Genomic DNA, 12,091 nt, shown 5'->3' with positions numbered 1-12,091 from the left:
AAGAAAATATTGAATTAAATGAAAAAATACATTGAAAAGCAGCAAACAATTCTTAAGAGAATAATTCACGATAAATCCATAACACATTGGAGAAACTATGAATGATTGGGAAAAACTACAATCCCAAAATTAATTCTTGCTAAAAAAATTTCATAAATAAATATTGAAATGAAGAAAAATGCATGATCTAGTTATTGAACAGCAGATAACATCTAGATTTGGCTGAGATACAGTCTAAAAATATGCAAATCGATTTTTTTTAAGAAACCAAAAACATTATGAAAAAAAGGAACAATTAAGGGCAAATTTGGTTTGCGTGAAAATATTTTCACGTGAAAAAATTCCCTCATGTGGTTGGTTGTGGGAATATTTTCACACCAATTAGCTTGCCAATTGGTGTGATGCATTGCGACCATCTAGTATGAAAATTTTGTCACACCTAAACCACATGAGGGAATTTTTTCGCTGGGAAATATTTTCACGCTAACCAAATGTGCCCTAAAAGTCAAATTTTCAGTAATCAAACAATGCAAGAGCAGATACCTGTTGTAGATTGAAACTTAGACTGTAAAAAATTAAATTTCCTAGGATTTTTTTGGGGTTAGTCTTCAACTAGAGATGTGTGCGGCTTCCGAGTTGGTGTTAAACATGAAAGCCTAATTTGTGAATTTTGAAATTTCAAGAAATAGTTGATTCGAAAATTTGTTTTGTGGATCTAGAATGGCATTCAAAGGTACTCACATATGGGCTGAAGACACTTAGGAGTCTCTAAATATATTTTTCTTGTCATTTTTTGAGCACACATTGAGTTACTCGTTGACCTATTTCATCCACACCGCTACCTTTACCCCATTTCTTGGGTAGGAATTCGTCATAGACTCTTCCGGGTAAATCATATCTCTTTGTGACAGTTGTTGGAAACACCTGAGATTCTGAATTGTTTTAGGAATCGAAATTGCAGCTAGCTAGAAGATTAATGTTTTCATAAATGATGTTTGTAACAAGTGGAATGGCAAGAAACGAGATTCCTATTTTATAGAAATTGAGATTCAACCCAAATGGAATCAGGATCCCTACATATATGGAATCGAGAATCCGTCATCTTTGGGATCAGTTTTCATAGCTATTTGGAAGCAGGCCACATGGAATCGGGATTCCTTCATATATGGAATCGAGATTCTGATATCTTTGGAAATGAGTTTCTATTTTGATGCTTCCTATAGGTTCTGAATTGTTTATTTTGTAGTTCTTGGCCCTATGTTTGTGTTTCTAATTTGATGGAAATAGCATCGTTATATGTAGAATCCAAATTCAACAAATTTGAAATTAAGATTCAACTATTGTGGAAACGAAAATTGATAAATATTGGAAACAATATGCTATAAGTGTTGGAATTGAGATTCCTGACTTCATGAAAATGGATTATGTGAAGATTCCTTGTTGGAATCGTGGAATGGGGATTTTGAATTGGAACCGCGACCTTGGGCGAGATATTCCGGCAACTATGCTTTCTGAATGAGAAACTAGTGTGAAAATATCTTTAGAAGATAATTTAATAAATATTATTAAACTGGCAAATTCTAGATATGTAGCCAAGCCATCCAGCCACCAGTCCAATCTGTAGTTAGACAGTGTGTCGTTTAGGGCCCCTAGTTCTATAATATTTATTGTGGTTGTGGATCTGTTATTCTCGGATTCCCACCCAATAAATCGATTGGAGGCTATGTTAAGTATGTATCAATGGATGTGTTGTTGCTTGTCACCTGCATATGTTGAAGCAGTTCATTACTAGTGCAAAGGCAGGCTTTTTCTCCAGGAAAATGTTAGTTTCTCTATGAAGAGAGAGAAATTAAAACCTGGGTAATTACGCTGAGGGAAAGAGTTGTCAATGTCTGCCAGTTGTCCTTGGGCCACTGTAGAGAGAGAGAGCTTAGATGTTCACAGTTTTTAGAATAAAAAGGTTTAAGATGGGATAAAATTTGTGTTCATTTGAGCTGTTATGCTTGATCGAATTGTCCATATAAATCAGGAAAGGAATATGACGAATGGTTTATGTGAAAAAGAAAGGAAGAATAGTGAGAGCATTTTGTAGAGGAAAAAGCATATCTCCCACGCAATAAGTGATGGCCAAGAGCAAAGTACAAAGTTAATGCTTTTAACAAAACTTCCAACTTTGAAATATTATTTGCATACATCCCTTGGAGATTTTTGGTCCGCACAAGGTTTGCTTGTAAAGATGAGCAATCACTATCAGTTCACTATTTTTGCCTCTAATAAAAAGTTTCTACTTCCACCCAATAATAATATTTCTTGCCTGACACCCAAATTCTATCTATTGAGGTACTTGTCGCCAGTGTTGGAGAACACTACTCGGGGTGAGTACTTGGCCCATGCCCAATCCGAGTACTCGGCCTAAGTAGTGCCGAGTACTATAGCAGCAAAAAAAAGGTTAAAAAAGTTCTAAAACATACAAGAATTTGAAAAAGTAAAATTTGGCAAAACACTTCAAAATGAGGTTAAAAAAGTAGTAAAGAAATAGATTTTTAAAAAAGGTGAGGTTTGTATTAGGTTGCAACCTTAAACAATCCAATTAAGGCGCACCTCTAAATTTTATCATAATATGTAATCTTGGTGTAAAAAAAATCTTAGGATTATCTCAAAATCTATTTTCATATTTAATTATAAAATTTTAAACTCCAAAAGTAGTTAAAATCAAGTAAATCTATAAACATATGAAAATCTTGAAAATGGACTGTTTAGATAATGTATTGCAAGATGCATTGTTTCTTGCACTCAAAATCTTGTTTTTTTTTTTCGTATTCTTATATCTCGATATCGAGATGATCAATTAGAAGGTTTTTCACCATTAAAGCAACCTTTTTGAATGGATTTTTGACGTGCACATGTAATTCTACATTTTAAAGGTGCTACCTTATATAAACTTTTTCCTTTAAAAAATCACCTTGTGACTGGGGGTATTTTCCAAATAATTCAGAAAAGATGGGAAAATGTGAAAATAAGTATTTCTGGCTGAATCACTTTCCAATCTTTGCCAAAATGATAGAAAATATAAAAGAACACATCAAAAATAAATTCTTTAATCTTTCGGATTTTTTTTTATTTTTTGAATTTTTTTAATCTCCCTAAGTGGGACACCCAACTCGGGGTAACTTGGGCTTGCCAGGGTGCTGGGCCCAAGTACTCGGCACATGGATCAAGTAGTCAATCATTGCACGGGTGAGAGAATCTACTAAGTTGCTCGCGTGCTCATTGAGTCGTTGCCTTGAAAGTCTCCTCCATCACCTGCATTGGATATTGGCACCCCCTTTTCTGAACCATAGTAATCAAATGCAGCCTTGTATCTCTCTATGCGGCCCCATCAAATGTGGATATACCCTTGGGCGCATTGCATGTGCCTGCGTTTGTGGGTTAGCATGATTCGCACATATTCTACATGTCCCCTGCATATGCAGGTGAATTAGACTATGTGTTCCGCCGCCACGAGCGGGGGCAGTATGGTACCTTCCCCCACCCCTTCCCCCTCCCACAATAAAAATAAATAAAAATTCAGCCCTTTGAACCAAATTCGTGGTTCTAAGGCGATGAATGCAAAAAATCGAGAATTGACTTTTATTTTCTTTTTTCGACTTCAATGATTTTGACAATGTTTGTGGAATCTTTAGGCGAATGTTTGAGTTGATTTTGGTTTGAGATATAGAAGGAGATGTACATGATATGACTCATCTCATTGAGCGTATTTTTTATTTTTCTATGTTATGAACTTTGGTATCCGGAGTTTATGTCCTTGTGAAGTGCAATTGCACTCTTTAGTATTTGACATTATTGGTTTTGGCTATATGTGTCACGGTACTTAGTTGCTGGATGCTATTTTATCATTTAAGTGCCTGGTTTGTAACTTGGTATAGCTGACTCTTTTGTCTTGTATTTAAAAATTAATACATGGGATTGATCAATTTATTTCACATGTTAATTGCACTAGAGAATAGAGACAAAATATGTTCGTGTTGCACTTTATCGGGCTATAAGTGACTGTAACAGAAGATATCTTGGACACAAATGCTAGATTAGAATTCCTACAAATCCCTCAGAATAAGAAAGGGGGTGCCACTAGATTAAGGAAAAAATTGTGATACCAACTGTTGCACTAAAGAACTGTATTGGCCCTTATTTGTTGAGGGGCAGGTGTTTTCTTTTTTGAATTTTTAAATTTAGTGATGCTCCGGCATCAAGACTGCAGCTAGGCGTATAGCACATCAAACTCGCAGCATAAGGAGTCCACATTTTGTACTCAATAGTTAACAACTCTACACCTATTGCCTGAGACCGTAATTGTTTTGGTGGGTTACTGCATCTCAATATGAGAGTTCCTTGTAATGCAAACTAGGCATGTTGTCTATACTGTACTGGTCAAATCTCATAGACTCAGTTGATAATGTTCTTGATGCCATCTATAATAGTTTCACTTTAGTATGTATTGAGATTTTGTGATGGGATTTGTGGCCTTTAATGCCCGTGAGAGCATGTAAGTATAATAAATGATTGTGATTTGTGCACTTTAGTGGGAGTGTATGATTTGTTGACTGGCATAGGTTTAGGCAGTCTATGGTCTGGTTCATGTTCAAAACCCTTTCCTTTGGGCATAGGCACTACTTTTGAGTTCTGGAGGTTCATCATTTGTTAAGGTCAGAAAGATGCCCCATGATGGTTTGTAGGCCAGCAGAGTTTTTTAGTCTCCTGCATGCGGATGTAAGCTTGTGAGAGTAATAGCTAAATCCTATTCAAAACTTCCGCACAGTATGTACATATGACAACCATAGTTTTTGGAAGCAACTTTGTAGGGTTATATGCGTACATGAGCATGGAGAAAGTCCCCCTTGTACTATAGTAATACTTGCATCTGACGAGTCCCGTTGGGTTGAGAAGATAGCTGTGGATCATAGTTTTTGGCTTGGGTGGAGTGCCCTGGCAGTCACTTTTCTTGATCTATTGATACTGATTCATATCTAGATGTATTTCTTAGTGTTTTTGAGGTTTTTTTTATAAGAACCTCAAAATTGTTTTTTGAATCTAAAAACCTAAAAATATTGTTTTTTTGCTTTAATTATGATTATGTATTATTTTAGAAATGTTTTGAAAATTTCTCTTTTACTGTGAAAATTTTAGAGAGGGCAAAATTGATAATTTACAATTTAGTAGGGGCTTAATGTTTTTGTGGAATCCACGTGGGTGGCTAGGGGCCTAGCTCCTTCACGTGGGTAGGCCACATTGGGTGGGAAGTGGGGCCCAGAAGGGCCACATATTCGTCACAGAAAGTGGGATGCCCCTAATTAAATTTAAAGTAATGTTTTATTATTTGAGGAGTTCTAATTATATTAGGAGGCCTATTTGGATTAGGATTCCTACTTGGACTAAGACTCCTACTTTGATTAGAATTCAAATTAAAAAAGAAAACTATCTTATCTAGAAATAGATATGGGTCAAAAGATTCGGGGGATAAGGTTCTTGAAGTTCTCCCTAAATCATGATGGCTGATATCAGGGATGGACGGCACAAATTATTTCTCTTTCTAACCTTACAAATTACCTAAATATTTGTTCATGTTGAATCCTGGTCTAATTGGAACACCTTAAGGCTCTTGAGGCCTATATAAGGAGGGGATGCCCCCCCACATTTTCTACACACACTTCATCCCTCTTTCTCTCCTATCCATGCCATTCTTTTCTCTCTCTCTAGCTCCCTTTATCCTCTCTAGGTGGCACACCACCCTCATAAGGACATTGGGATTCATGCATGACTCAAAAAAACTGAAAGAGAATGGGGCACGCCCTACCTAGGCTAGGGGTGCCACTTAGTGGCATATGCCCTAAGGATTGAAAAGGATCTAAGAAACCCTAATCATGACCCATACTCTCAACCCTATGGATTTCAGATAAGGGTGTTCCAAAGATGCTCAGTTCAGATTGGTGGATTCAACATGATCTAAGGATCAAGTACGCCATCTGTCATATGATTGGGTGTAGGGTTTGCCATGTCCTAAGAGGATAACCCTAGACGATATTTTAACAAGTCTTCTCAATTTTATTTATTATGCTGTTCCTATTTACTATTTATTTCATAAGTGGTAAGTTCGAGTTCATTTTTAAATAAAGTTTTTTTTGACAACGAGATTTAAAGATCCTAGACTGTTGTAGATTTTATTTATGTATTGTATTGTAGCAATTGTCAGTCGAAGATATTCCAGCTATTAATAAAAAAAATTATACTTCAGAGTTCTACACAGCCACACCTATCAGTTTAACTTTTATTTATGTGAGTGCGTGAGAGAGAGAGAGAGAGAGAGAGAGAGAGAGAGAGAGATTTGGAAGTTACTCTATGTTGGAACCATTGAGGAGTGTTCCACTTCAGCTGCAATTACTCTTTTCTCCGAATACATTTATTTTTGCTATTTGTACTTGTTGACTATTTCGTGTAATAGTTGATTCGTGTTTGGCCCTGTGTTTGCAGGAAGATACATATCTTTGGGAAGATGATGATGACAGGTACTGCCAATCTTCTTCTCTCTTTTGCTTCTCTGTTATCTTAGAATTTGAGAATTGAAGTTCCGATGTGTACTCTATATCGAATGCTCCTGTAATCTATCAAGTGGATTTGTCATTTACTATGGTTGCTTGATTAGATAGTATGGTCTCTAGGATATTCCTTTTGGTTTGCGTTGTTTCACTTAATATTGTATCAAATACTGTTTGCTTTTTACATGTTATATAAGGAAAACGTTTATATAAGTGTGAGGCTTTAAACAATCAAATTAGGGCACACCTCAAAAATTTTACTAGAAGAAGTTGTTTTGATGCCCAAATATCCTCAATTTGATCATCTCGATCTCAAGATGCATGGACATGAGAAAAAATTGGATTTTAAGTTCTGGAAATAGTGCATTTTGTGATACATTTTTGGACCTTCAATTGTCATGATTTTCAAGTTTTCATAGATCTGCTCGATCTATACTATTTTTTAAGCTTTAAATTTTATAATTAGAGTTGAAAATATATTTTAAGGCTATCACAAATATTTCCAATATTAAAACCAAATTTCTTGACACTATTTGAAGATGCGCTTTACTTTGATTGTTTAGAGCCTCGGCCTTATACAAACCGCACCTGTTACATAATGGTATGTAACAAGATTGAAATGCTCACAAAGGGATTCTGGATGCTTTATTTGCAGATTCCCTAGTATGGAATATGTGATAGAATAACTTTCTTGCAAGCCATCTAGCATATTTTTTTATTGCTTTTCTATTAAGTCCAAAAATATTTTGTTAAATTAGACACACAGATGGTATGGAGTAGTGAGTGAAGGTGATAGAAGGACAAATGACAGGCATCACACAGTGAGGAAAGAAATCTTTCCACCTATATATCCAATTCAGATATCACTAGAGAATTTTCCAAAGATCCGCCCAATGCTTTTCTTTTCCTTTTGCATGAATATTCCATCATTGGATGTTCCATATGGAATTAAGGAAAGGACCCTCAATATTTTGTGTTGGCGAATATTGGTGAAGCGTATCCATGAGTCCACTATGTTTCCACAAGGAGCGATGCATTGTAATCCTTATCTACTATATATGTAAAAAATATACTTATTCTCCACTATTAAGATATATGTATAATACATGTTGATTTCTGTTGTGTTTTATTGTTGTTTGTTATTTGTATGGTGGTAACTCTGTCATTTTACTACCCTTCATACTCGATAGGTACTTATGAGATATTCAAATAAACATTACTTCGTTCTTCTCTCTCTAAAAACTTAACGTGGTATCAAAGCATTACAGCTGAGCAAAAAGGAAGAAGAAACAACCTTACCCGCTGATCACCTCATCGATCTGGAACGAAAACTTAACCTTCCTATTGACCTTCATTATCTTCTCTCCATTGAGATTGAAGCATTTGGCTTCCTAAATCTTGGTTTGAGGCAACTTTCCGAAGCCCTAATAGATATCTCTTTTGCTTGCTACAATCTACCCTTGAAATGTGATATATATTTCCTGTTATTGAAAATATTCTCTCTATATCTTTCAATCCAAAAACACCAAAATCTCTCTCCATTTCTATTGAGACACAAATCTCTCCCTCTCTCTCTCTCTTATATTAAATCTCTATCTTTGCAATGTGATAGAGGGTGAAATTATTCTTATTTTTAATTTTTATTCAATTTCAAAGGATGTATCTTATAGTTTTAGTTGTAGGGTTTATTTCTAGGGTTCTTTAGTTTTTTTAGAAATTCCTGGGTTCTTATATTTTATTTACTTATTTCATGAGTACTATTCACAAGTACTGATCACAGGTACTTTTCATAGGGGTAAAGTTGTCATTACGAATTTTAAGTTTAAAGTTAGGATATATGAGTCAATATATTATTTGTTCGGACTTTTTCTTTTACTTGGGACATTAAATCATAAAATATAAAACGTGTGTGGGGCCTTGAGGGGTATTGAGAAGAAACCCTGGGTTTCTTTGAAATATGCTTGTGTTTGGTTTTGTTTCTTGCCGATTTTACTGTTTTCTCAATTTTTCTTGCATCAATTTGGTATTAGAGCCTGTGATCTACATAGAATATTCGACAACACTGTACGAAGTTATTGTACCATTGTACAAAAAAGATTTTATAGCGCCCTAGATCAACAACAAGGAGGGGAAGTAGGGTTTGATGATTTTGGCCAAAGTTCTAGATCTTGTTGATTTCAACAAGTTTTTGTTGATCATTTGCTTAGGGTTTGTGATTTCGGCGATTTCATCGCGGCAAGAAAGGGTTGTGCAATGGGAGTGGGGGGTTTTGTAGATCTGCTTCGTGTTCCCATTGATGACAAAATTGAGGAACTTGAAAGGCAAGTTCAGCAACTGATGTCTTAGTTTGCAAGCATCAATAATGGGCAAGACTATGATCTTTCAGACAAGAGAGTCGAGTGATGAGGATTGTGACAGATGACCTGGACCGGGGAACCTCGCTCTAAGGTTTTCAATTTCGAGGATGAGATTCTTGATTTTGACATAGATTGCATCGAAAATCAACAAGTTGTAGATTGGGATTTACCTCCAATCTTCGATACATACTTATGTGAAAAACAAGATCGTAAGAGATTTGATCTATGATAAGGATTAAGATGATGATGAAGATATTCTAGAACAATGTGAAGAATATGGAGAGAAGGTTGTAGGATTGATCCAAATCATGGCCATCTCATTAATATCGAAGAGGTAGAGCATTCAAGAAATATAGGCTTTTGGAATCAGAGTAGTGCAGATGAAACTTGGTCAACTCATATACCACCAATTGTGAGCCTAATTTGAGAAGAAATGAAGTATATGTCCAGAACACCTCTAAAGACTAGAAAATTAGGTATGAAATTTCCTACACTATTTTCAGTTGGAGTTCAAGGATTGCCGTATTTGATAATTTTGCATTGATTCCTCAATATGCATATCGAGATTCGTCGGGCGGCGCCTAGGCGGCCAAGGGGATAGAACCTGGGCGGTTAGGTTAAAAAGGGGGCAAATGGTGTTTAGTAACCTTGTTTTAGTTACATATTTTGTAAAAAATATGCAATATTCATGCCTTTTTTATAATTCAAAAAAACAAAAAGCCAGAAATACCCCAGTCCCCTGGGCGCTCGCCTAGGTACCCTCGATCCCCAGGGACAGCCCGCCTAGTTGGTCTGCCCAGGCTTAAGCGGTGCGCCTAGGCCCCCATCTCGCCTAGGCGCTGGGCGGACCGCTTTTTGAATCATTGATTGAAAGAGAGAAAAGCTTAGATTTTTGGAACCTTAGGCTGGGGTATGGAGAATAAACCCTAGGTTTCTTTGAATTGTACTTGTGTTTGCTTTGTTTCTTGCTAATTTTACTGTTTTATAAAATTTTCTTGTATCACAATGGCTAAATCATTCTTTGAAACCTCTTCTCTATCGGAAAGTCCTTTGTTGCTGAAATTTATGCATAGGTGCGGGAACCGTGGGGGTAAGGCCACGGTCCCACCTTAGGAACTTGGTCTTCCTCTTAGGGATCTTAGAGGGAGCTGGGTTATAGAAATAGGGATCTTGCTCCCTATATCAGGCCCTTGCACTTTTGATGGAGCTGACCATGTAACTTGGAGAAGTAAAAAGCAGTTGGTAATGCACATTTCAAAATTTATAATATATTTTTGGTTATATTTGGCTTTGTTTCTAACCCTCCAATAGTCCTTCTCCCTCCTGGTTTTTCTTTCTCTCCTGCCCTACACAATGGCTGCCCTGGTCATTGGGCACCAGTGGAACCACTCAGGTGTATAGGAATCCCAATCGCTTGGGCAGCGGCCTCGGTCTCCTTGAACATTGCTGCCTGGCGAAGATCTCACATTCTATTAGAACTAGTTGACTTTCAAGTTTCTATGGATCTATACTATTCTATTAGACATTTTTTATTTTTGGATATTTGTCTATTTGTGAGATCCTTATCATTTATCTAGCAAGGTGGTGGGATCTAAATGGCCCTTCGGTTTCCAACCTACAAAAACTTGCGATTGAGGTGCCCAGCTAAGCCTGTTCCGCAATGGTGTGTGAGCAAAATTGTAATACATTCAAATAGATCTACATGCCAAGGAGAACAGGTTGATTGCAACCGAACTTCACTAGCTAGTTTACATCTAATACTTCTTAAACCTCTAAAAGATGCAGTTGACTTTGACCATATCTTTGTAGAATATTTGACTGGGTGGTTGGTGGAAATTGAGGTGTCGGTTCTTAATAAGGAGATACTTGAAGAAGAGATGGGGCCTATCTGTGTGGAGGGAATGGAAGGTGGGGATGAAGGTGCAGTAGTGGAAACAATTGTATAATGAAGGAACAATGGGAAAATGGAGGAAAGGAAGGAGGGGGTGTTGGGGTTGATGACAACATTGAAGTGGACAGTGTAGCATAAGGGGCTGTGCGAGTTACCATGAGGACTGTGGTGGGGGCGAGCACAAGGGTTGGATTGGCCTTAGGGACATTGGATTAGGAGGGGCTACTCAGGCTACCCAACCACTAAAGTCATTCTTGAACCAGTACGAAGATGGCCGAGATGATTGTGATTCTCCTCATCATTCATTTTGGCAGTAGTTTGAGTCATTTATTGCTATACTTTAGTGCTTTCTATTCTTTTGTGAGTTGTGACTCCAATAGTCAAGTCAACTCTATGTAGTATGTGCTTCTTTCACTCAGGGCTTACAATGGAATCTTTTTCAATTGACTTGTTAGTTGTGACACGATATCTGACTTGTTAATTTAGAGTTGTTGGAACTTGAAATTAGTTTAAAACTTTGAAGTTTGAATTTGTATTTGTAATTTGTATGCTCTTATGAATGAGGGTATTGATATGTGATAACATTTATAACATATTTTCGAAATTGTAGTATATATTGTAATAACAATTTAATTGGACAATTGAATGTATGCCCCATAGTGGAACATGCCAAAAACTGTTTATAACCCTCGATATCTAAATAGGTTTTTATCTTTCTCTAGATAAACACATTTTATTTGCTTTTCTTGTTTACCGCTAATAACCTAATTTTTCCTTTCTTGGGACATTTTTTCCGCTTTTCTTGGGACCTGGGGCGGACTTGCTGAGCTGACTCATCCTTGACTCACCAGGCTTATTAGTTCTGTATCTTGTTTTGGGTTTTAAAATTATGTATTACATTTATGTTGTCTGTAAGAACATATTTTGTTGGTTGATGGACTACCTTTTGATTCATTGAGATTGATTGTTTACCTTACTTAGCTTGTGTTGCCTTAATAATGTGTGACTGGTACCCTTGGTTGATTTGTTGGCTTCAGAGGGATTTGGGCAATAACTTCTATCGTTATTGTGAAATCCCTCAGTTGCGATTGCTGTGTGCCTGTGATCGGAGCCTGGATAGAGTATTCCTTTGTAGAAGAGTGGCTTATAAGGGCAAGGGCCAAATCCTCGACACAGCCTCATCTACGGCATGTGCCTAAGGCACTTGCGTTTTATAGGAAGATGCCTTCCTGGGGGAGCCCTGACGAAGGACG

The 12,091-nt window shown here is 36.8% G+C and overlaps 1 protein-coding gene across 16 annotated transcripts in view; it reads left to right on the top strand.

Annotated features, from left to right (window-relative positions):
* The window catches only part of ASHH1 (SET domain group 26), a 56,260-nt gene that overhangs the window by 35,014 nt on the left and 9,155 nt on the right, over positions 1–12,091 (top strand). For all 16 annotated transcript variants that reach the window (XR_016044315.1, XR_016044314.1, XR_016044313.1 and 13 more), the window contains one exon: positions 6,526–6,560. Coding sequence is in view for 12 of the 16 variants with exons in the window: in XM_088851776.1 (XP_088707902.1) it covers positions 6,526–6,560 (35 nt within the window). In the remaining 4 variants the exon portion in view is untranslated. The remainder of the gene's footprint in view (positions 1–6,525; positions 6,561–12,091) is intronic.

This window comes from Amborella trichopoda, chromosome 11 (assembly GCF_054954075.1).
Source record: "Amborella trichopoda isolate Santa Cruz 75 chromosome 11, AtrichopodaSantaCruz75HAP2 v2.0, whole genome shotgun sequence".
Taxonomy (NCBI): Eukaryota; Viridiplantae; Streptophyta; class Magnoliopsida; order Amborellales; family Amborellaceae; genus Amborella; species Amborella trichopoda.
Note: the sequence above shows the minus strand (reverse complement) of the source record. Positions and strands in the feature narration are given on the sequence as shown.